This window comes from Rhinolophus sinicus, chromosome 11, assembly GCF_057876585.1.
Source record: "Rhinolophus sinicus isolate RSI-liver-muscle chromosome 11, RSI-T2T, whole genome shotgun sequence".
Classification (NCBI taxonomy): domain Eukaryota; kingdom Metazoa; phylum Chordata; class Mammalia; order Chiroptera; family Rhinolophidae; genus Rhinolophus; species Rhinolophus sinicus.
The window spans coordinates 10,176,095-10,202,978 of NC_142511.1; the positions used below are offsets into that span (position 1 = coordinate 10,176,095).

At 34.6% G+C, this 26,884-nt stretch overlaps 1 protein-coding gene across 4 annotated transcripts in view; it reads left to right on the plus strand.

The window, feature by feature from the left end:
* Positions 1-26,884, plus strand: part of CEP350 (centrosomal protein 350) — a 107,453-nt gene that overhangs the window by 42,312 nt on the left and 38,257 nt on the right. For all 4 annotated transcript variants that reach the window (XM_019732931.3, XM_019732838.3, XM_019733025.3 and 1 more), the window contains exons 14-28: positions 204-354; positions 1,905-2,077; positions 5,241-5,427; positions 7,753-7,973; positions 8,506-8,669; positions 8,946-9,056; positions 9,512-9,652; positions 10,762-10,898; positions 11,740-11,862; positions 15,004-15,173; positions 17,140-17,336; positions 17,982-18,166; positions 18,637-18,724; positions 22,301-22,447; positions 24,989-25,146. In XM_019732931.3, coding sequence (XP_019588490.3) covers positions 204-354; positions 1,905-2,077; positions 5,241-5,427; positions 7,753-7,973; positions 8,506-8,669; positions 8,946-9,056; positions 9,512-9,652; positions 10,762-10,898; positions 11,740-11,862; positions 15,004-15,173; positions 17,140-17,336; positions 17,982-18,166; positions 18,637-18,724; positions 22,301-22,447; positions 24,989-25,146 — 2,353 coding nt within the window. The remainder of the gene's footprint in view (positions 1-203; positions 355-1,904; positions 2,078-5,240; positions 5,428-7,752; positions 7,974-8,505; positions 8,670-8,945; positions 9,057-9,511; positions 9,653-10,761; positions 10,899-11,739; positions 11,863-15,003; positions 15,174-17,139; positions 17,337-17,981; positions 18,167-18,636; positions 18,725-22,300; positions 22,448-24,988; positions 25,147-26,884) is intronic.

Sequence of the window (26,884 nt, forward strand, 5' to 3'; positions counted from 1 at the left end):
ATTCTCTACTTTCATGTTTGAAAATTTTCACCAAAAAAGGTAGCAAATGTATTGTTAGATATAAAGATAAATTGAAAAGAAGCACTAATAAAAGCAAATGAAAATGTCCCAAGTCCATGTTGTTAATCCCTCTGTTGTGAATGGTTTGCTTATAGTATTTTTATTTTTGTTTTACAACACATTTCATTTATTACTTTTGACAGGGTTTGAAGACAGGTTGGAAAGAGGAACATCAGCATCGCGGCCTTTGAATGCTATCCCAACCCCCCTAAGCAGTGTTTCATATGAGGATGACTTTGTCTCCTCTTCAGGGAGTGGGACTTTGACAGAAAAAAAATCAGCTCTTGAACCTAGGTAAGAGAATACGGAATACAATCGGAGAGTGAGAAAAATGTAGAAACAAGAACTGTGGTCTGAATATTAGCATAGCGCGGTGGTTATTAAGAGCACAGGCTCTGGATTCAGACTGCCTGTGTTCAAGTCCTGGCTCTCCTGACCATTAGTTGTTTGTCTTTGGGCATATTACTTAACCTCCCCGTGCTTCAGTTTCCCTCTCTGTGAAATGGGAAAAATAATAGTACCTGCCTCATAGAGTCATGAATATTCAGTTAAATACAAAGTACTTAGAACAGGGCCTGGTACAGGGAAAGCAGAATATAGGTTGTTAAATCCATCTGTGAATCCTCATAGAGGATGGGGTAGCATTGGGAAACCATCCCATAGTATATACCGACGTAAGAGGACTAAGGAAGGGTTTTCTGTGATAGAACCGAGTATGACCAGGTAGATCTTTGACTCCATGATCCCAAGAAATCAGTAGTTTTTTTTTATAGTTGGGATAACATCTAAAAATTTTGTAAAGCTTTGAAGAATAGCTGTTATAATATTAATACTTATCGAGCACTTAATGTGCAATGCATTAAGAAGACTAAGGGGACTTGACCTGTATTAACTCATTCTTATGACAGCCTGATGTTGTAAGTATTATTGTTACCATACCTACTTCAGGAAACAAGCACCAAAGTTAGGTTACTTGTACAGAGTCATATAGTAAGTGAATCAGACTCTGCTGGAGAGAATTTCCTCTCTAAATTTTGTTACCATGTGAAATAATCTGTGATACTCACATTCAGTATAATTTTCTTCAAAAATTACAAATTGTAATCCATAAAATTATCCGATGGCCTTTTAAAAATTAGTCTTAGCTATAGTTGGACTAATGAAAATAAGTATTATTAAAATTATATCAGGAAAAGTATAGTTTTAAATTTTGAGCTCTAAAGGAAAGATTAAAATATAAAATCAAAACTTGTAAGGATTTAATTGTGACATTTAATATCACTGATTAATATGATTTATTGCATTTTATTTCTAGGTTGAACTAGACCATATTAATTGTTGTTCCCTATAAGATTATCAGAAGGAAAATAATTATCACATATGAAATTATAAATCTGAATGTAAAATTGAGTCCACATTTTCTAGTGTCCAATATTATATTTTTTTCTCTTAAGTATCTGAATTACCCACTTTTATTGGTTTCACTTCAGTAAACAACTCCCTGAGATTTTTCTCTGTAATAAATTGAGCCATAGGAAACAATCCAGGCTTGTGGTAGGAAGAAAACAAAAAAGAAAAGTGGAAGGCATCGTTGGTTATAGTTATATTCTCTTTGTGATTAAATAGATTTTAAAATATCTATAGCTTAAAATACCTACAGAAGGAGATTTGACTTTGGTGAATACACAATGCAGTATACGGGTGATGTATTATAGAATTGTACACTTGAAACCTATCTAATTTTATTAAACAATGTCACCCCAATAAATTTTTTAAAAATCTATAGTTTTAGCTGCATTTTAAGACTTTATTTCTTTCTTGCACTGTTACTTTCTCTTTGACAGTATTGGTGGTAGCAACTTAGGCATTCAGGAGGACCATTCTAGCAGAAGGTCTGCCTATGATCTTTCCTCTGTGGATGTGACCTCCCAGCATTCATCAGGGGCCCACTCTGCTGCATCCTCTCGTTCATCTACTTCTTCTAAAGGAAAGAAAGGAAAAAAGGAAAAGACAGAATGTAAGTGGAATTCTACATGGTGACTTTTTCTCTTACCAATGATTTTGTGGTAGTGATCTAAAGTTAGGATTCCAGTCCGTAAGAAGTTAGATGAACTTCTTTATGATAGTGTAATTAGCTTTCATATTTATTTATTGTTACAGCAGTACCTTTTGATATATAACATAAATATTTTGTTTAATACAAATGGAATATGCAATGATAAAAAACTGAGGATTGTAGATAAACAGTCATACAAGAAATATAAATCCCCATTGATTCCTCTACTCAGAGATAACTATTAACATTTTTGGTGCCTATTTTTCCAGTATATACATAAAACTGTGCACATGCACACTCATGCACACACACACACACACACACACATCTTTATTTTAAAAAAACAAAATCATTGTTTTGTAGCTGCTTTTTAAAAAACTTTATAGTATATCATGTACGTCTGAGTATCATTAAATACTCAAATTTTCTAACCTGTGAAATAAAGATGGTAATAACAGATGCTTCATTGGTAATTTGGAAGCTTACATGAAATTAACAGATAGAATGTGTATTTAGCACAGTAGCTGACTCTTTGGGCACTCTTAAGTATTTTTGAGTGATTGAGGAGAATACCTTTCAGTTCCCCCATTCTCCTCTTGCCTATAATTGGATCTGTAGACATAGATGTGAGAAGATAACAAGAATTAGTTAAAGGCCTCTTGAACTCACAGGATGGTCCCTAGGGAATGATTTTGCTTCCAAAATTGTTTTTTCTAAATGTAAAAAATTGCTCATTGAGTTTAAAAAAAATAAAGAGGAGGAGGAGAAATTAGTAAATACAGAAAACTATTTAAAAATTAAAAATCACCTGTATCCCTCTACCTACAGATAACCAATGTTAACATTTTTTAGATTTTATTTTTTTACTGTTGTAAAATATATGTACATAAACGTTACCATTTTAACCATTTTCAAGTGTGCCATTAAGCACATTCACATTGCTATGCAACTATCATCCATTTCCAGAACTTTTTCATCATCCCGTATTAAACCTCTGTACCTATTAAACAATAACTCCCTGTTCCTGTCTTTTCCCAGCCCCTGCTAACCACTGTTCTACTTTCTGTCTCTATGAATTTGACTACTCTAGGTGCTTCATATAAGAGGCATCAGACAATATTTATCTTTTGTGACTGGCTTATTTCATTTAGCCCAATGTCCTCAAGTTTCATCCATGTTGTAGCACGCGTCAGACGGTCCTTTTTTTTTAAGGTTGAATAATACTCCGTTGTATGTACATAGCACACTATGTGTTCATCAGTTGATGGACATTTGGAGTTTTCCCACCTTTTGGGTATTGTGAATAATGTTGCTGTGAACATTGGTATACAAATATCTGTTTGAGTCCTTGCTTTCAATTCTGCTGTGTATATATCCAGATACGGACTTGCTGGATCAAATATATTGAGTATGAGTATAAGCAATATGATTCAATATAGTTTTAAAAATTATAATCTAAAATATGATTGTATGTAGTAGAGGTAGTGTTTTGTAGTTTTTAGTTTCCCTGATCCCCTTTCACAATGCCTTAAAAAAAACCCTGTATATTTTACTTCTTCATCCCTAAGTTCTAAAATTACTGTAATTTTTGTTGTGTTTACTCCATCTGGTGGTGAAAAAGAGTGTCTGCATGCTCTGTACAAAAACTCCCAGTGAAGTTGCAAGTAGTTAATAGATTAAAGCGGCAATCAGGCAATCATTAAGGAAAACTTTTTATAGTCCCAATTTAACTTTAAAACATATAAATATACTTTCATTTGGCAATCTTTTAAAACATGGGGAAATATTTTCTTTGCGTATGGGTCCCTTGGTTAAAGTTTGGATCTTTGTTGCATAGACCATCAGATTGTCTACAATGTCTAGTTGTTTGAAATGAAGAACAATTTTTAAATGGTGTATGTATTTTTGTAGAACAATATTAAATGAATAAAGTGTTCTTACTATAAAAGAATGTATCTTTATTATGGAAAAATAGAGATAACCAGTATTAACAGCTTGCTTCTAGCCTTGGGATCATAAATAGATTTTAGATGATAGAGTTCTTTATAAATAGATTTTAGATGATAGAGTTCTTTATAATTGATTAATAATCCCGTAGACTATTTGTACGTGTCTCCCGCCCGCCCCCACCATTGTGGTAGTGCAGTCAGCATATCTAATTCATAGTGCACATATTTACATAGCTTCCTAGGATGAATTAGTATGAGTGAGGTGGACTTTTTGTCAAAGGGGATAGAAAATTATTTTTATACAAATTTTAACTTGTCCTTCAGAAAAGATATATCAGATTACACTCTCATGAAAATAGTTAATGAGTATCCCTTCCTGTGTATGCTGAATGACACTCAAAGTTTCATTTATTTAAGAATATTTGCTAATCTAACAATGAAAAATGGCATCTCATTGAAATGGTTTACATTTCTTTGATTGCTACTTGGGTTTAATATTTTTCATATGCTATGACTTTTCATTTTTAAACCAACAAATTTTAATGAAAAAGTGTTACCTTATTACTATCACTATAGCATAATTTTTAATTTATGTGATAAAATATGCTTAACATAAAATTTGCCATTTTAACCATTTTTAAGTGTATACGTCAGTGGCATTAAATTTATTCACATGGTTTGCAACCATCACCATTATCCATCTTCAAAACTTTTTTGTCATGCCACACTAAACTCTACCTATTAATGACTACCCATTCCCCACCCCACCCCCCACAGTCACCATTCTACTTTCTTTCTCTATGAATTTGACTAGGAAATTTAACCATTGTAAGTGTACAGTTCAGTGGTAATAAGTACATTTATTTATTGTGCAACTATCACCAATCCATTTCCACAAGTGTTTCATCATTCCAAACTGTAACTCTGCCCCTGGTAACAACTGTTCTACTTTGTGGCTCTGAATTTGCCTACTGTAGGTACCTTATATAACTGTGTAATTGTAGAATGTTTGTCCTTTTGTGAGTCGGGCTTTTTTACTTAGCATGTCTTCAAAGTCTATATTGTAGCATGTGTCAGAATATATCCTTTTTAAGGCTGAATAATGTTTCATTGCATGTATCTTTCAGTAGCTTCTAATATTGGGAATCAGCTTTATAAAGAAATTTACTTTACAGGGCTGGATTCACTCACTGGAAATGTTCAGAACTCAGTTCTTGATGAGGAAAAAGTGCACTCTGGCTCAGAACGTGGCTCTCAGCAAGGGAAGAAATCAGGGGCCAGTAGCAAACTTTCTGTCAAAGATTATGAGCAGACGTTTGACACTGATAGCACTTTGGAAGATCTTTCTGGGCATTCTGTGAGGTAAAGTAATGTATAATTTATACTGTAATTCGTATTTCATTGAAGTTACAATATCACTGATGTTCAGGGAATCCATTTAATAAATTTCTGTATTTGAGGAATAGATATTGTAGTTTTGTTCATAGCTCTAGTCTTTATATTTTAGAATATGGGCATCTCTCTCACCTAAACTATTAACAACCTCTCTCTCAGGAATTCTCTGTCTCTGGCACAACCCACCTTTCCATTCTAAATGCCACCACCGCACTTGTTTTCTGGACACAGTCCTTTGACCAAGCACCTCCTTTCCTTGGGGTACTCTGGGAACTGACAGTTACCCTACAGATCAACTCTAAGAACTTAACGTTATTTGATGTGTTTTCCCTGGGCTACCACAAACTATCTCATTGCCTTTCTCTATACCTTTTGCTTCTCAGCTGTGTTCTTCTGCTCTTTCAACACAACTACCAAGCAGCCTTCTGGTTCATTCTTTATTTCCTCCTCCGAACTTTTCTCTCCTGCTCAACTTATTAGGTGACTAAGCAGATTTTGAAATCTCACTTTTATTGATTATGGAGCTTGCATACTCTGGGGTTTTTCCCCTTCTTTTTAATATCATATATTATGCACTTAGCCTGTTGCTTACCAATAGCCTCCAGTTACTGCTTCCTGTATAGTTTCAACTTCTTTGTCCATATGACTTTTTATCTGCTGCACTGATTTTCTCCTGGAAATTGAAGCTCTGAGAAGACATGGATTTATTGTTTTCCTTTTAAAACTGCATTTTTTGGTACAGTGTCACAGGTAATCCTTTTTACTGCTTTCATGTTGCCAATGGTGTTGGAACATTAATACCATCATTGCTATATTTAAAATTGAATTTTAATTTCTTTGTCAGTGATTTTGGAATTCAGAAAACTTTACCTTTTCTTAAGAGATAGTCTGGTGATTTAATTGGCAAAATCTACAGTTAAATATTTCTAAAGTAGAATCCATAGCCAAGTAAGTTTGCCAATGCCCTGTACTGTAGTCTAGAACCCTCTCTTCCCCGCCTGTGGATAGTCACAGTAGATAAAATAATTTGCGGCTTTGATAAGAAGGAGTCCAGATTTTGAAAAATTGTTTACCGTATTTTTTCTTAACTTATTTGGCTGTAGACACTCTCTGTTTCCAAGCTCTTTCCCTTTTTTTTCCTTCTTCTTTTTTGGAAAACTTCATATCATCGGAAACATACTTTAAGAAATGTTAGTCTTAGGCGAATCTTCTCTGCAGAACAAATCTAAATTCATCTCGTAAAACTCTAAGGTGAGATTCAGACAGAGTACTTTGTCTTGATGTTTGGAAATCTGTTAGGAGACAGAAGTAGTGATAATCCTTTTTATGTTTCATAAATGAAATTGCCAGACTATTAAAAACAGTGTTTCTCTAAGCCATCAGTAGAAAATTAAAGGTCACTGTAAATAAGAGGGTGCCTCTCAAGACTACTTTCACTCCAATACTTACCTGCTGGGTATAAATAGAAATGTTTGTCTTTGAAAACTGTGTCATAATTTTATTAAAGCTGAAAGTAAACTTAGTAATGTTAACTGCTAACTTGGTTCGTAGAGTATCTTTGAGCAATTTAGTCAATAAATATTGAAAGCAACATTTTTCTTGTTATGGGAAGCAATACCTTTAATCACTTAATTTCTCAGAGAGGGGCTAGACGTGTGCCTTGTGTTGAATTAAATACCTTAAGAATTGTCCAGTCAAACTGCTATGAGAGGTTACTTCTTAGTAAAAAGTTCAGGAAAGAACTATAGTACTAAAAGGTGGGTGGAAACAAATGGACATATGCAATATAAAATACTTAGAGATGATTAGTATGAAAGTAGTATTTTGCTGTGACCTTTGGGTTAAGAGGAATAACAAAAGAGTAGTTTTTGTCATGTCTTAATTTTTAATACAAAATTATATTTCATTTTCTTTCACAGGTATTTTAAGACATTTTTTTATGACAAATTTGATCTTACCTTTACTATATGGCTGTAATTTTATCGCTGTGTAATATTTTAGAGGATTTTGCCTTGTGCTACAATAATGATTTATGTGTTTACATTGTAGAGGAAAGAGTTAAGTGGCAATTTAATCCAGAGACTCCTTTTCCACTGTAAATGGAGCAATAAGAGGAGTACTCAGAGCTGTTCATTCAGCATAGCGACTATGGTGAAGGAATAAATACCTAAAGCACAGTTTTTTAAAGCTAATGTTAATAGAAAAAGTAATGCATGCTCTTCTTATGAGCTGTTAGCTGTTTCCTGAAGTAGTTTTCTTTTCTCTAATATTGTTTTGAAATAAAACTTCTAGCATCTCATCAGACAAGGGAAGATCTCAGAAAACTCCACCTTCTCCCCTGTCTCCAAGTTCTCAGAAATTGTTGCAGTTTGACCTTCCAGGAACTTCATTAGAAAGATCTAAGTCATCGGTAATAATGCCTCCAACTACAACAGGATTGAAGCCGAATGCTGCTTTTACTGATACGAACACGGCTGCCAGCAGAACCCCTACAGAGATGACTTCAACACCAGGCGAGTAAACCCATGCAGGTGTAATTTAGAAATAAGATAGTAATTTTTTTTCAAAAAAATTTTTTTTCAATTGAACCATAGGGAAATGTTATTTCAAATGAATGTGATTCCTTTTTGAAGTATTAAACAAAAACCGTGCAGGAGAATAAAATTTGAGAAGCATTGGAGATTCAGTAGTGGGGTTTTTTTCCCATCTTGCCAACATTAATCAAACCATACCTGAAAAACGTATGTACTTTAAGTATTTATATGTGTGTGTGTATATATATATATACACATATACACATATATACATATGTGTGTGTGTGTGTATGTGTATATATATATATATATATATAATATATATATGTATATACGCATGCTTAGCACGCGCACACACGAAGTAACTATTAAAATACATTGTACTCATCAGTCACTCTCCTATAAAGGAAAGCAGACTTGTTTTTGGCTCTTAAAATGAGAAATGAATTTAAAAAATCTGCGATGTAATTTCATGTGAACTTTTACATTTGACAATTGTTATGCCCTCCAGGTTCTAAACGCTTTTCTCCCGCTGGCCTCCAGCAGCGTATGATAGCTGAACTCAGTTACTTGAGTGTCATTGAGGAGTCTGTGCGCCAACTATCAGATGTAGAAAGAGTTAGGGGCATTTCCCTTGCTCAGCAAGAGAGTGTGTCCCTGGCTCAGCTCATAAAGGTATTTGTGGAGTTTTCTTCTTTAGCTTTCTGTGTTTTTCTCTTTTTTTTTTTTTGCTGTTTAAAATAATCTTAATGATGAGTTAAAAAAACATAGTAGGTAGTCACTAGGTATTTTGATAAATGGTGGAGGTCTATCCTATTTATTGTCTTTAGGCTTTAATTGGTGGCTTCAAAGGATTTGTGTTAAGAAAATAGCATGGTATCTACTATAGTTACTGTGTTACAACAGTTGAGTGTTTTCGAGTTACTAGTTGGTCATTTCTTTCTCTTGTAGGCACAGCAACAACGCCATGAGAGAGACTTGGCCCTGTTGAAAGTGAAGGCCGAACAAGAGGCTCTGGAGTGTCAGAGACAATTAGAAGAAACTCGAAACAAAGCTGCTCAGGTAACTTACTTTGCAGCAAGTACTGGCTCTTAAACCTAAATTTGTATCTTTGAAATCACTTTAGTGTTTTTAAATTATATAGGAATAAAAAAGAGAAGATGTCAGTTATGACAGATGGGTTAATTTTATGTCATTTGATTCTTGTAGCAACCCTGTGAATTTGAGTAGTGAAGATTTAGTCCCAGTTTAAAGAAGTAGAAACTGAGGTACATAGTAGTTACCTGTCCACAGACACATGAACTCATGAACGATGGAGTTAGGACTTACCTCCAGCAGTGACTTAAAGACTCCAAATTTTAAACTCTAGATTTTAGGACATGAACTCCAGATAGTAATCAGGTGTTTTACTAATAAGAACATTTGATCAATGAAACAAGTTTACAAATTAAAGCTAATTTGGGTTAGGGAGAGACTGTGACACGACAGACGTTCTCTTTACCCTCTTTTATTTACAGGCCCATGCGGAGTCATTACAGCAGGTGGTGAAATCACAACGGGATGTCACTGACGTCCTGCAGGAAGCAACTTGTAAAATCGCTGCCCAGCAAACAGAGACTGCTCGCCTCACCACAGACGCAGCACGCCAAATCTGTGAGGTAGGAACCACTGAGAACCCTTTCCTTTTCGTTCTTTTTAGTCAGTCTGAGAACTTGGGTCTTTTATTGCAGTGTCTTATACATTTGAATGTATAGAGGCAGAGCATAAGATGGAGAACTCTAAATTTCTGCCCTTCAGTAAGCTTTTAAAAAATATATTGATTTTTTAAATGAATAATTTACAAACTATTAAATGTATCTACTTTAAGTACTCAGTTTGGTGAGTTTAGACAATTATATAGATACGTATGTCGATATATTTCTATATCTTATCTGTTCATTCCTATCAACACCACCATAATCAAGAAACACTATATTTCTAGTACTCTAAAAAGTTTGCTCATACCCCCTAACCTTGGTCCCAGGGAGCCACTGGTCTGCTTTTTATGACGATTCTTCATTTTTACCCAGAGTGTTTTAGTGTCTTTCACTGTACCAAGGATAGAGCTAGAAGTAGTTTTACTGCTGTCTTTATATAGGATATCCGTAATCCATAGATACAGTTTATTTTAACAGTTACTAGTTAGGACTGTGTGAAGTGATTGTTATTAAACAGCCACGAGACTACTATATGTTGGGTACTATAGGATTGTGCAAATAAGTGTAAAGTAGAGCCTCCTTTCTCAATAAAATTTTAGGCAATATTGACAAAGATTTCAAAAACACTTCAAGTCATCAAAGTCAGTGATTGAATAAATGCGAAATGAATAATATGTGCAGCAATGGCCACAATGGCCAAGAGTAGGAAAAATGTACTTTACATTGTTGGTCGGAAAAGACTCGGGAAGTAGTAATTGAATTGATTTTTGAAGGAAGATCCAATTTTTGGTTTACTATGCCTTATTGTATGACTTATAGGCTTGCTGTCTATTTCATAGATACTTATAGTTGGGTGAAACCTTAGAAATCATGCTGTCCAGCTCTTTATTTTTATAAGGAAGGTGTTGAGACAAAGAACCTAAATGACTTGCCCACAATATTTCGCCGATTATGGCAAAATTGTCTCACTCTCCATCCCGTAATCTTTCCAAGACACTGTGCTCCCTCTCAGTTCTTCTGTGACATTATCTTTTTAAATCTACTTTTGCCTTGTGTGTGTTCATATTTAGATGGCAGAGTTGACTCGAACTCGTATCTCAGATGCCATCACTGCTTCAGGAGCTCCCCTAGCAACGCTATACGACCACCAGCGGCAACATGCACCAGACTTCGTAAAACAGCAAAGGCCCGGGGCTGCAGCAGATAGGTTAATATTCATTCATTCAGCAAATACATAATGAGTATCTACTATGTTCCAGGCACTATTGTGGGACCTTGGAATACAGTTATGAGCATACAGTGTAGTGGGGAAGATAGACATTAATCAAGTAGTCACTTCAATGAATGAATACTATATAAACTGAGGCAAGTTTTATGAACGAAAAGAATGTATGTCTCTGAAATATATAACAAAGGAATTTGAATAGCCTGTGGGTGCAAGGAGGTCAGAGAAGGCTTTCCTGAGGAAATGGTGAGCTTATGGTGAGATCTAGTGGATGAAAAGGAATCGGTGATGTAAAGACGGTAAGGAATAGGCAGGTCAATACATGCAAAGGTAGGAAGAGAAAATGAAGGAAGACCAATGGGACTGGAGGCGGAGAGCAAAGGGGAGGATGATAAGAGATGATGCAGGGATCAGATCATGGCAGGGCCTTGGCAGACCTTAAGCGTTTTGGAGTTTATTCTAGAGCATTGAATAATCAGAGAGTTTTTTTAGGCAGGCTGGGGTGATGTGATCATGTTTGGGTGTGTCTTTCTTTTACATCACATTTTGGCTGTCTCTGATTCATAGAGTTTAAGTCTCTATTCACAGTCATTGATACTTGGGTTGATTTGTGTTTATTTCTCATAATAAAGCAGAAGATATTCTTTAATGTGTTATACACCCTTTTCTAGGAATGAATGCCTTTCTTCCTCAGATACTTTGTAACAATTATCTCAATTTCTGTTCATTCAAGATTTTCTCACATGTTAATATTGAGCAGTATTTAAAATCTTTCTCTTATTATAGACTTCAAATGTTTAATCAGTTTTTATTTTCTTTGTAGGAAAAGTCAATCTGTTTCACTCTCTCACAGTAAAGAAGGGACCCTTGACTCAAAGCATCAGAAGTATTCTCCTTCATGTGATAGTTATTCTGAATCTTCAAGATACAAGAATCACAGTAGAAGGTGAAAACAGTTTGATGTAGTAAAGTCCGATAAATGACTGAAATATTGCTTTTTTTTTTTTTTTTGACTTCTTAATTTCTTTAAATGAAATAATTGTGTCTTGCCTTCAAAGTTCTGGCGTCCTCCATTTAATTAGCTGATTTACAAAACAGCTGTTCCATGTAATAATATAGCCACCATTCCTTGAGAGCCTGTATTGTACAAGCACTGTATAAGTTGTTTTTCCTACATTTAATCTTCACAACAACCTTCCAAGACAGATATTACCTTATTTTATAGATTAGGGAACAGAGTTATGGAGATGTTAAGAAACTCACCCAAGGTCACATAGGTAGTGTGGCACACCAAGGAACTGAGTTTTGGTTTATCTGGCTCTAAAGCCTGTGTTTATTAGCTGACATCATATTTTTTGGTATTTATGTACTAATTTTTATCATTGTAAAAGAAGAGTGAATACTTTGTCATGGTACTTGGCACAGTATTAACATCTATAGTTTTCAATTGTGGTTCTGTCCTTGAACTAGAAGATTTTAGAGGCTACTTCCCAGCATTCTTAGAGGTAGGATACTATGCTGTCAAATTGTAGTAAAAACCTCAATTAAAAAAATTAAATCATGACACTAAAAGACATGAAAGTTAATGTGATGTGAGTACTAGTAGTTAATTGAGTACCGACTGTGTGTCTGGAACTGTGTGACTTTCATTTAACCTTCACTGACTCTTCATTTAGGCCATCATCTGGGTTGTTGTGATGGAATCCTAATAGGTTTTCCCACTCTGTTCATTAACCACCTGGTAACCAGAATGATATTTCTAAAATTTGTGGCCAATTGTTTATTCACCTGTTTGAAACCTTCAGTATTCCCTCGGAATGGGCCTTTGATCCATCTCCAGCTCTGTCTCTTGGCATTTCCCCTCTTATATTCCACTAATGCTGACTGCTTCCAGTTCTCTTTGTCTTCCATGCCATTGCCTAGGATGTACCTTCTTCTAGACCCTACCCCTTCATTTCATTTAGTTTCCTTTTATTTCTCCTTCAAGAATCAGCGCTACTCCTAGTCTGCTTTAGAGATCTTTTCCGTGTTCTCCCACAGCACTCTGAATATCGCTACTGCAGCCTTTACACCCTCTGTATCCTTGTTTCTTTACTTACAGACTAGACTAGAAGTTCTTTGAGGGCTTCATTTTCATCCCCCTAAGAAGAAACCCTGGACCTTTTGGCAGTCACTTACGCTCTATCTTCCCCCAGCCTTTGGCAACCACTAATCTTTCTATTCTCTGTAGATTTGTCTAATTTGGACTTGCATGGAAATGGCATCATATAATGTGTAGTCCTTTATGACTGGCTTCTTTGACTTGGCATACTGTTTTCAAGGGTCATCTATCATCTATCAATACTTTATTCCTTTGTATAGCCAAGTACTATTCTGTTGCATGGATGTACTCCATTTTATTTATCAGTTGATGGACATTTTGATTGTTTACACTTTGGACTATTATGAATAGTGCTGCTGTGTACATACATGTACACATTTTTGTGTGGACATATGTTTTAATTTCTCTTGGGTGTCTATACTTAGAAGAGTGTTGCTGGATCATATAGTAACTTTTTTTTTTTTTTTTTTTTTGAAGACTTGCCAAGTTGTTTTGCAGAGCAGCTATTCTATTTACATTCCCACCAGGAAGATAAAATTTTTCTATGTCCTCACCAACGCTGTCTATTTTATGTTGGCTGTTCTAATGAGGACCATGTCATTCTTGTGTCCCCCAGAACTTAGCAAAATGCCTCGCACACTGTAGGCCGTCTGCTACATGTTTATTGGGTGAATAATTGGCATGTTACTAAGTGGAAGGACTGAGACTTATCCCATATGTTTGTGACTCCAAAACACTTGCTGTTCCTACATTGTGTCTTTTACCTTACAGCTTTATTCTATGATTTATCTGTTCAAAACATTAAACTAGACAAATAATTGCATAATATTCTGATAGATACTATCATAGAAACATACACGAAAGACAGTATAAACACAGAGACAGAAGTGACCAAACCTTCCTTGGGAGTTGGAGGAGCAGTCCACAAGCAGAAATGATAACTTGAACTAAGTCTTGAATTAGTAGTTCATTAGGCAGAGAGGGAAGGAAGAGCGTTTCAGAAGAGGAAATAGTTTATGCAGAGGATCTCAAACTCTGGTTCATGGTTTGCTTTCTGTATATAGCATCCTCCTTGGTTTCCTTCATACATACATATAAGTAAGTGACTAAACTAAGGAAAGCAGAGAGGGAGGAAGCAAAACATTGAACTTGAAAGCAAGTTCACTAAGCATTTGGAAACTTGAGGCTTAAGGTCAAGGGAAGGGCAGAGCCCAAGGAGAGTCTATAGCATAAAAAAGAAAGAGCCAGAAACAAAACTTGAGGAAACACCATTATTTTAAGGCAAGAAAGTGAAAGAAGCACAGGAAAAGAACGTAAAAGAAGCACAGGAAAACTTGTTATGAAGGTAGGAAGAGAACAGGAGAGTAGAGTCGGGAAATACAAGAAAAGAAAGCTCTTTTATTTAACATTTAACTTTGATATAATTTCAAGTTTACAAAAAACTTGCAGGCATAATTCAAAGTTCCCAAATATCTTTCATCCAAATAACCCTAATGTTAACATTTCTCTACATTTGCTTTAGCAAGCTCTTAAAGGAGATAGAGGTCAACACCATCTAATGTTGCAGAAAAAGAAATTTTCTATTAGATTTGGCAATGAGAGTTTAAATAGAGTTTACAGGAACAGTTCCAGTAGAGTAACTGGGATTCAAGCAGATTGTGATAAAACATGATGTTAATAAAAAATAAGGAAATGGAAGCAAGGAAATAGGAAGTAGAAAGAAGCCCCTTCTCCCAGTAGCTTGCTTTTCAAATGAAAGGAAAAACTGGAGTGACAGCCTGAGGATAGTGGTTGCTCATTGTGACTATTTAAATGTGAAACCTTCCTCTTTTCTACTCATCTTTTCTAAAAGTTTCTTCTCAGACTTACGGCTACTTAGCATTTTTGTTTTATATTATCTTTCATCATTTTATCTCTTGCTCATAAGGCACATTCCTTATTTTGTCACTTTTTGTTTTGTTTTGTTTCCATAATATTCATAAACAGAAGTAGTAGTGGTAGCAGCCGTCAAGAAAGTCCTTCAGTTCCATCTTCTAAGGAAAATGAGAAGAAACTTCATGGTGAAAAGATGGAGAGTTCTATTGATGAACAGGCTCCGACTGCTGTGGATGATTCTCTACGAAGCGACAGTGTACCTTCTCTTCCTGATGAGAAAGGTAATTTTCCTTGCACTTATATGTGTAATAATTTGTTTGGGGAGACTTACCTTTGAGATCATTGTGACTGAGCTAGTTAATATAATTACAATATAGTGATAATGAAAACAAGGTTACATATCTGATAGTAACAATTTTTGATAGAAACTGTAATATATATCTGATAGAAACTATTTCAAGGACAGTAACGCTTGCCAATATTTTATACGATTGTGTGTCATGATCCTAAGGGGAGGCAAAAAATCTAGGAGAACATGCATGTGAATGAATAATATATACTCAACATTGAAAAAAATTACTTTTATTCTATTATAGATATGTAACCTAATTGTAAGAGAATCCATTATTAGAATTTTACATTTTAAACAATATAACAAGGGTACAATTTCTTACGAATAATGATAATGTCAGATACAATAACTATATTAAAGTTCATTGCTTAACTCTTTCTAGATCATAAACAAAAGCTATATGTCCATGTTAGATCATGGACAGTGAATAACGTAACAAAGAAAACAGGATCTGGCAATATATGGCACCTTTAAGACAATAAGTCAGACTATTAATAGCCTCCATTCTAGAATTTATTTTTTAAATAACTGGCTCTTAAGCAGTGTTTTTGATTGATAGTCTAGAGCTGTAGTCTTCAAAGCAGGATGGGCAAGATAGTGTTTGGAATCCTAAAAGAAAATATTTAACTTTTCTCATCTTTTAAAAATATTTTTTGTAAATTTTATAATGAATATAATTTGTGGATACAGCAATTTATAGTTATGGCAGCCATATCTTATCAGTACAGATCTTGGTATCAACCAGGATGTGGGGGGCTTCCCAGCATGCAGTGCAGCCTGTGATAAATGATTCTAATTGGATTACAAATGAATGGCATAACCACACCGAAGGGGATGGAGGGAAAAGGAGCTGACCTAAGTAACTTTGGAAAATAGTATTTTTGAGTGGAAATTCTAAGCCTAAATACAAAAGGAACCGTATACAAATACTGTTTTGGTTTTTTTCACATAGGTACTGGCAAACAGTTCTTTATATATATATTTGGGTTTAAGAAATAAGTACATAAATGGATGTTGGATGTTGGAAGCCAGGTGTCTCAGTGTTGGAGAGGGAAGTTACAGATGCACAAGAAAGGAAGACTAGTCAGAAACATCAGTGTGAATCCATGTTTGGATGGTTGGATGGATACAGAAAAGAGTGTGTGTGTGTGTGTGTGTGTGTGTGTGTGTGTGTGTGTACATGGGTTATTATACATGTATATATTACGTGTAAAGCTCTGTTCATTGATAGAGTGAAGAAGCAACAAAACCCCAGTAGTGACAACAATAACTAGAGCCCAGATTGTGGTTCCTAAATATTCTCCAATAAAAGAAACCCAGAGCTCTTTAGAGAAATGACTGATTTTAGGACGGGGCAGGGAAAATACAAAATGAGCTTGGAGCATCTTGTAGTATCAGAAACTAAGGCTATTCAGTAAACAAAAGGATTGTTGGAGTGGCCTGTCAGAGGCACACAGGAGCCAATTTAAGACTGTCCTGTTTAGTTAAGCATGGATGTGAGTTCTAAACGTTTTTAACTTGCATGTCTTTGATTGCTAGTAATGCTAAACTTTTTTTTTTTTGTACTTTATTTGGGCCATTTATATTTGCTTTGTGAAGCATCTGGTCATGACCATTTTCTCATTTTTCTATTGGGGTGTTAGTTTTCTAATTGATTTGTAAGGGCTCTTTATATATGAAGTACATTACACTTTTATCATATTTTTTATACTAATATTTTTAGATCTTTTAGAGGTTTTTTTCCTTGTTTGTAAGATAAGTGAATTTTTTTTATTTCGTGCTTACTGCTAGTGATCAGTTCTATGACTTATGTCGTCCCATAGAGGCAGCAAGCACTAATTGAATACCTACTGAAACCTGTTATGATAAAATCTACTGGCTCCATATTCTTTTAGATTCAACTTCTATTGCAACAGAGTATTCCCTGAAATTTGATGAATCCATGACAGAAGATGAAATAGAAGAAAAATCATTTAGATCTTTACTACCTTCTGAGAGTCATCGCAGATTTAACATGGAAAAGAAAAGAGGCCATCATGATGACTCTGATGAAGAAACTTCCCCAGAAAAGACTACGCTGTCTTCTGCCAAGGTGTGTTTCAGTTAACTGTGTCGGTACTTCATAAACAGTTGAGAAAGTGTTCTCTCAAAGGTATGAGGATACATTTTGTACTTGAACTCAATTGTCGGCTACAGAATAATTCTCCTAAAGTACCAATTTTATGTTATGTTTTTGCTTTAGCGTCTGGTATTGCTTTCCTTACAAAGGAGAATACAAACTTTTTCCTTAGAATAACATATAAGGCCTTTGAGGATCTGAGCCAAAGTTAGCTCTTTAGCTCTTTCACCTGCTTCCCTCAGAGAACTTGATTCCATTTAAAAATTTATATTTGTATCATTCTTCTTACTAAATTGTAAGCCTTTTGGATAACAGAGACAAACTTTTATCCCGCTTTATATCTCTGGCATAGTACCAAACTTATGGTACTATAGCAAATATATTTTAGCAAAAAAATTGTTTGCTAAAATTTTATTGGCTGAATAAATTAGCAGATAAATGTTACTTCCTCTCATGTGCCTTTTTTGAAGAATGTTCTCTTACATGGTCGGCAACATTTTAATTCATTTATTTTATTTATTTTATTTTATTTATTTTTATAAGTGCATACCTCTTTTAATGAAGTTAATTAAGTTCCAAAAGGTGTAGATGGTGATCAACTCTAACTCTCTACTTTAGGAGCTGAGCATGCCGTTCTCAGGAGGACAAGATAGCTTTTCTAAATTTACTATGGAGATGGTTCGACAGTATATGAAAGAAGAAGAAATGAGGGCAGCTCACCAGTCCTCACTCCTTCGTCTCCGTGAAAAGGCCTTGAAGGAGAAAACTAAGGCTGAATTAGCCTGGCTAGAGCATCAGAAAAAGTACGTTCTTTCAATGAACATAGTTTTCACTCTTTGATTTCTCCTTTCATTAAAAGGAAATGCTTTTTTTTTTAAATGTTTTTCTTCCCTCATTTAATTTGATTTGATCAATCCCATTTAACAAGAAATATGGCAGCCACCCTTGAATCATATTGTTTTCAAGACCTCTTACTCATATAACGTTTTCTTTGCATTTCTCTTTTATCACTTAACTGACTCTTATGTTGTTGTTTTATACTGAGTTCCTTTATTACGTTGTAAATTTCTCAAAGGTATTTTCTCTTTAAAAGACACAGTCCGGGGTTTGCATATATTATATACACAGTAAGATAATTGTTGGGATAGGAATTGCTGCATGCAGCAACTGCTCTCCGCATTTGAAAATGTTTAATTAGTTTAGTGGTCAAGAATTCTTGACAATAAAAATAGAAATTTAATCTAATCTTTGCCTCAATGGGAAATATTTGCAGACATCTACGAGACAAAGGAGAAGATGATAAAATGCCCCCACTCCGGAAGAAACAGCGTGGTTTGCTCTTGAGGTTGCAGCAAGAAAAGGTATGTTAGGAAAAGTACTCCTTTAAGAGAATTTATCATAAAGCCAGTTAGATTATGGCATCTGTTGTTTTGCCCAATCTCTTTTTCTTATTATCACCTTAAATGAGATGTAATTGAATTCACTACTGTTTATGCCTGTACTACTATAATTACAGGAGTGCTTGGTAGTCTACCGTATTTCTCCTAAATTAGAATTATGTGTCACTGCTAACTTAATACAATAGAGTCAGAAATTCTGCCTTCATTTAGTATATAAAATAATCCTTTGAAATGCATATTTAAAAATTAAGATATTTGTAAAAGAGTCTATTTGGACTAATTTTTTAGTCACTGTTTTCCCAAATAGATTTTTCAAGACATATTAATTACAAATTGACAAATATTTTGGCTTGGTGGACTCAGAAAGACCTAGGATTTAAGTCCTGAAGAGGCAACATGGTGTAAAAGTTAAGAAGTCAGGCTCTAGAGTCGATTACCTGGGTTAAAAATCCCAAATCTAGTAATTATTAGGTTCATAACTTTGGACAAGTTACTTAAGTTCTCTGTGCCTCAGTTTCCTTATCTGTAAACTGAGGATAATAATGATATACGTGGTAGGATTTTGGGGAGGAATAAATGAATTAGTACATATGATAAACTTATAACAGCCCTTGACACAATAGTAAGTGCTCAATAAATGTTAGTTGTTACTTGAATTCCAGCTTTTTCACTTGAAACTGTGTAATCATAGTTAAATTTAAGTAACTCTCTGAGACATAATTTCCTCATCTGTAGACGTAAGATTATACTTCATATGGTGGTTGTGAGGATTAAATGAGGTAACATATGTAAATGGGTTTCATATTGCCCGGTAAATATTCAACAGATTCTAGTTTTCTTTTTTTTTTAGTGACCTGTCACCAGGTACTAGCCACTGAGTTAGATGATCAATGAACTGAAGCATCTGAGTTATATGTTGGATTATTACTTAAGTAGCTTTTTTTTTAATTCGCCATAGGAAACATCACTGATCATATGAACCTGAAAAAAATTCTGAACTTTATTTTTTTTTTAAAGTTACATCGTTTTAATCTATAAAAATTCATTGTAAAATAACAAAATTCCTTCTTAGTTAAAATAAGTAAATTTTTACAATGTTACAATAGCTTTCTATTTATAAAATAGAATAAAAAACAGATTTACAGATACTTTCTCTCATTCTGTGGGGTTGTTTTCACTTTTAATAGTGTGCTTTGCAGTGCACAGTGTTTAGATTTTGATGTATCTAATATTTTATTGCATGCCTGCTGATAAAACAATAGTGGGTAAAACTGCTGGTACTATCGCCAGTGTCCGGGCAGTGGCACCAGCTTGTGTTGGTAGTTGTTGTATTTGTCACTGCCACACGTTTGCAGCTAAGAATAGCTAGTTTCACTGAAGAATGTCTTGATTGCGTAGTACAAGTTACTAATTTTATGGAGTGTTGACCTTTGAGTACTGGTTTTTTTCCTCTCTGGAAACGGGAGATGGAAATGGGAAGCCCACCGCTAAGCACTTTGCTAGAACGCAGAGAACAGTGATGAGGAACAAGGAGAAGCACTGGTGCAGTGGTTTCAGTTGCAGGCTGAACGAGCCACATTTGTACATGGAATACCATTTTTGCTTGAAAGAATTATTCAGAGACAAAGCTTATTAAGAGTTGAGTATTTGGCAGTCATTTTCTTAAAAATGAACAAAGCGTGCCCATCACTTCAGAGAAGGCAGCTGACAGTATTTGTTGCCAGTGATAAAATTCAAACTTGCAAGTAAAAGTCAGAATTTCAGAAATTTCTATCCACCATCCAGTATAGTACTAGAGAAATTTTCTTTTGAGATCAGTGGTGACAATGAATGTAATTTTTTGATACTGTATAATAAAATGTGTCAACATTTGGAAGATCTCATAAGTCATTGAACCCACATTTTCTAAATGACCAATGCATGATGTTAAAAAAAAAAATCAAGCCAGACAATAGATTCACAAATCTATAAATACTATTCTTTTCACTACATTTTATTTTGTTTTGGAAAATATAATGATTTTCTTAAAAATATATATAATGCCATTGAATACTCATGAGAGAATGAGAGTGAAAAAGGGCAAGTCAAGTCTTAGTACTATAAAGACAGTTTGATCCTGAGAGACCCTAAAAGGATCTTGGAGACCATCAAGGGAGTCTGTGGACCCTACTTTGAAAACTGCTACTCCAGAGAAGCTCATATATGTGCCCAAGGGGACAAAAAATATAAGGATGTTCATTGTAGCATTGTTTGTAATAGTAAACAACAACCTTATCCAACCATAGGGGTAATGGATAAATGAAATATATATATACCTCCAATGTAATTTTATGCAGCATGTAGATATAAGTAAACATGGAGAGATAGCAAAAGCAATGTCTAGTAAATAAAGCAAGATTGAAACTATGTATGTATACATTTATAAAATATTTAAAAACATATGAACCCAACAGTATATGTTTTCTTTTGTTTGTTTTTGGGTTTTTTTTGCAGGTAAGTACAAATATTTGTACTTTAAAAAGAATGTGCTGGAAGGATATGTGCCATCATAGTGATTACTTCTAAGGAGTTGGGGCAGGGGATTGCAGACTTGTTTATCTGTAATGTTTAATTTCTTTATTAAATTAAAGACTAGGAGAAAATATGACAGACTATTAACAATTGTTAATTTGGGATTTTGGAAATTAGATGTTTATTGTGCACTATTCTGCATTTTCAGATAGTTTCAAGAAATCTCTCAAACATGATTAAAAGAAACTATGAGTAACAAATTATTACTGTCTTTATTCTTATTGTATTAACAAGAAAACAGATTAAGACAAATTTGTGGGGAAAAAAGGACAGTCTCTGCTAAATTTTAACATTAACAGTGAAGTGTAATCATCTTTTGCCCACTTAATGAGCAACAGAAAACTTCCTGATACCCTGTGTGCAGAGGGTTTGGTGCAGTGTAGTCCTAGATATTTCTGGTGGCATTTTAAGTGAGAGAATTCTTGTTTTTAAAGAAATTTTTTATACTATTTTAAGGGCCATAAAATGATTCATTCTCTTTGGCTTACTGGTCCTACTTTTTAGAATCTCTCCTAAAGAACTAATCAATAGTATGAAACAATTATAGGTATGAAAGCGTTATTGGTGATGGTAAAAAATTACAAAGAGCCTAAGGGCTTAGCAATAAATACTGGTTACGTTAATTAGCTTACGTGATATGCAACTATGAAATAAGTGTAAAGACTGAGCAGCACTATGGAAAAATGTGAAGAGTATATTAAGTTTAAAAAGGAGCTATGAAATCATCAGTCTGTTATAATTAAAATTATATTAGGGGAGCATGTTAAAATATTTTGGAGTGATGGAGTTATGTGACTCTTCCTTTTCACTACTTTAAAATTTTTCCATGTTAAAATTACTTTTATCTTGAAATACTATATATGTTTGTTTTTGATATATGTGATGATTGGAATTTCTTTTAAAAAGTGTTACTTTGGACTTGTGTCCTCCACATCTCAATCCCTCTCCTAACTCTTTAAACCTTAGGCAGAAATTAAACGTCTTCAAGAAGCCAATAAAGCAGCTCGGAAGGAAAGACAACTGATTCTTAAGCAGCAAGAGGAGATAGAAAGGATTCGACAGACCACCATAAAGCTACAGGAGAAGTTAAAGTCTGCAGGGGAGAATAAATTGGTAAATATCTGAAATTACTATTTCTTTGTTTTCTGCTTCATGCTGCTTGCTAATACCTGCCTCATCTTCTAATGTGATGGGTATGTTCGTTCTAGCATTGTGGTACAGTAGGGAGCTAGGACATATTTTTGTATATGTGCCTTTATGTATAGTGAGAGTTTAGACTCGTGGCTCATATATTAATTATAAGGTGTTTTCAATTTATAAACTCAGTTGGGACAGAGCCTTGCTCTTTCTTATCAACCCAAATACATTCATCAGAATTAGTGAGAGACTTTTTTTGCTTTATGATACTTCAGCTGTCCAATGTTAATGTTACCTAATGTGAAGGAGATACTCAGACAAAAACAAAATTTGGATACTCTAAGATACTGTAAAGTGTCTATATAGCTAGTGTTGAAAAATAAATCTCTAATATTCTCTGCTTTGATTTTTAAAATTACTTTAAATTTTGAAACAATCTCAAATTTATAGAAAATTTCAAACACAATGTGAAGAACTCTTTTCTTGAGTTGTGAGTATGTTGCTAACAATTAACATTGACACATTACTACCATTTAATCTGCAGACCTTGTTTCAAGTTTCTCCAATTGTCACAATAATGTCCTTTATATCAAAAGGTCAGCTCAGAATCATGTATTGCATTTAGTCTTCTTGTCTCTTTAGTTGCATTTAGGCTGGAAAAGTTCCTTGACTCTCATGACCTTGACACGTTGGAAGGTTGCATGCCAGTTATTTTGTAGAATGTTCTTCAACTTAGGTTTGAGTTTTCCTCATAATTAGATTCAGGTTGTGCATCTTTGCAGGAATATCACATAAGTGATGGCGCCTGATTTTGATTGATCAAATTACTGATGTTGACTTGATCTCTTGATTAAGGTGGCATCTATCAGACTTCACTGTAAATGTGTTCTCTTTCCCTTTGTAATTGCTAAGTACTTTGCGTGGAGGTATTTTGCGACTACGTAAATTCCTGTTCATCAAACATAAATGTATTCTCTTATTTATGTCAGTATGGACTCACGGAGTCATATTTTACTCAGCATTACTATCTGTTACTACCATTGTTTGTTTTGATGCTCACTTTGTCCCAAATTGGACCATCAGCTTCAAGCAGGCTTCTGTGTCCCTTTGACATGTCCTCATCAGTCTTGAGTACTTCCGTGTTTTCTGGAACAAGATGTTTCAGGGTCGTCTTGTACTTTGCCTGCCCAGCCTTAGAATCAGCCGTTTCTCCAAGGAGGAAAGTTATTTGAAAACCAACATGTGGTGTGTGGCATGCTCATTGCTGTTCAGGTTTTGCTCCTCCTAAGCAGCAGTCTAGGGAATAGATAAGTATATGTTGCTGTGGATACATACATACACTGTACATGTATATTTATTTCTACATGCTTATATACACATTCTGTATATGTCTTATGCGTTCATATGGATAAATCAGAGGTTCTTACTGATTCTTTCAGTTTTAATCCAGTTTTCTCCCTTTTGGAACTTCCTCCCCACCCCACCTGGGCTCTGACTCCCTGAGGCAGGCTCTCTTTCCCATCCCTTCGCCCCTTCTCTAAACTTTCCCTGCCTTCTCTGGACTCTGTTCTCCGGAATCCCGCCTCACTCTGTTTGGGCCTAGGACTTTCGGGTAGGACCACTCCTGCGTGGACAGCCTCATTGCCCCACCTGGGTTCTGACGCCCCACTTAGGCCACCGTCCTGTATTAGATGCCCTCCTCATCCCACTCAGGTTGGGACACCCCACTCTTAGCCCCTTTGTCTTTTTCCATCTTGTTCTATTTCATCTAATGATTTTAGGACTGAATTGTTCAGGAAGGGGAAAGAGAAGGAGAAGGGCTCTGCTTTGTTTGTATAGTTCACAGAATAAAAACAGTCATGATTGTGCCTACCCGTATTTCTGAAAAGTTAAGAGAATAAATGACTATTTGTGGGAAAAAGTTAAGAGAATAAATGACTATTTGTGGGAAAGTCTTACTGAACAATTAAAGTTTTACTTTTGTTCATCAGAAATAACATATTGATTAAACCAATGGTTCCTAAATGTCTTCATTATAAACTTTTTAATTTGTGAAAAGGTTGTTTTCTATAAGAAATATTTAAAGAAAAAAGATCTATCAATATGATTAAAATAAGTTACATGTTCTCTTCATTCTTTGTGTCTGTACATACGTGTTTTATATAGTTATAGTGTCTGTAATTTCATATTCTTTTGAGTCGTCCAATTTTTTAAAATTAGAGAGGACCTTTAGACACTAAATTACTAGTAGCAAAAGTTTGGTTTTTTTTACATCTTTTAAAAAAATTATTACACTTTTCAATTATAAATAAATATATGTAAAACATACATAACATAAACTTTATATTTTACCCATTTTTAAATGTATGACATAATTTTGTCCTTTAAGTAATAATTTCAGCTATTTTACAAATACTGTTTTTAAGGTAAACTTAATTTTGAAGTGAGAATGTTTATGATCACTTTGAGATCTTAAATTCCAGTAAAATTGTGACACTTTACCCTTTTTGTTTGCAGGACTCTCGTAGTGATGATGATGCAAAGGATAATAAGGCCGTCAGTCCTGGTCCAACTGACTTGGAGACCCGCAGCCCCTCCCCCATTTCAATCTCCAGCAGTGAAACTAGCAGCATTATGCAGAAACTGAAGAAAATGAGAAGCCGCATGGATGAAAAGTAATTCATTTTCATAAATATCTCCTGTTACGTTGAAAGGAGCACCAACAAATACTTTTAATGTAGTTCATTAGATTAAATTGCTACAACATACTATTTTATGGATTCATTTTATGGATTCTTACTATTTTATGGTAGCATCTTAGCAGAACTATTACATCAATGTCGAAGTCAATTAACTATAGATCTTATTTTCTTATTTATAAAGCAAATTTTCTTGTGTTTAATACAGCCAGGTGTCTTATTTTAAAAACCTAAGTAATATTTGTACATATACCGATGACAATGTTTTCTTCTTTCTTTTATTGAAAGTTATGAGTAAGTGTGAAATTTGTACCTTCTCTGAAATCTGAGGACATGTGTGCTGACTTGGGGGAGTAATTACTGGTACATCCTGAGTGCGAGCTCATCCTGTGGCTCTGACAGCTCTCAGTCTCATTCAGATAGACGAGTGAAAGTGGAGCCTGTGAGTAGGTGTGGACTGCTCAACTGAATCCAGGAAGACTGGAATTCTCCTGGGGTGTGGAATGCTTTGGCACTCTACCATTCTTCTGAAATATTTCTAAGTATTTTTTAAGGGCTCTGCTAAAGAAAGCTATTCCTACTTCCATGCAGCTCAGTTGTACATCAGTTTTGATCATATAAAAATAACATTTATATGAGAGTCTTTGAGGTGTACATTTAATTAAATACACTGGTGTGGACCCTATTTTTGACTTTATAGTCTCTACCTCCTTTAAATATGGAAGAGAGTGCCACTACAAAATTTGGCTGCATTTTAAAGTTAGCAGTTTGAACCAGAGATTGAACTTAAGTTGTAGCTTGATATCCTTTGGCAGTATACCATAATGTTCTATATTCACATGTGATGTCAACCTATGACTTAATTAGTTTCTGAACAGTCAAGCGGTTGTAAATCAAATCTTACTTACTATAGGTGCAGTGTTGTTCATTGGCACTTCATTGCTTAATTGAAATTTCATAACTTAAAAATACCTAAATTGATTATGAAAATAAGTTTTAAAAAGAAATACAAATTATAAAAATAAAATATATATAAGAGGGTTAAAGCAAATATTCACCAATGTGTAAATATTCCTTTTGGGTGATTTCCATGGATTAGACTAATTAAGGCTTTTTCAGATAGGAATTTATTGAAATTTAGATGAAAGATGCTTTCTTCCTTTCCTGATAAAATTTTCCAATAGCTTGTAGAGGCAAGCTCTGTTGCTCCAGGGATCTTTGTATTCAGAATAATCTCTCTCATAAATTTTCCTAGCTGATTTGACATTTGTATCTGCCTCCAAATACCTTTGAATGGTAAATGTTGGAGGAAAGACAACTTCAAGGGTAATGTCTTCATCGATTCCTTGCTTGCCTACATCGGTAAGATCTCCATTGCTGGTGTCTATGAGTAATAATCTAATCATTTAAATCACATCTGTAGAAGAAACTGCTAATCCTTGTCTGTCTGTGAGATTAGTCAGTTTCTGTGGTGCTTATTTCAGATTTGGTTAAAGCTTGACAAATTCAATGTTGAATTTATTTGTTTTGTTCATTGTTTTCTGAGACTCTAAAGTATCAAACACCTAGAATTTTTGTAGCATTGTTCTCTCTTCCTTTGTCAAGCACTACAGTAAACTTTTGAGAAGTTTGTCAGAGAGAATAGGCCTTGAAGCATTCAGTGACCTCTTGATTTGTTGTTTGAAGCGATGGAGTATGTTTGTGGATAGGGATG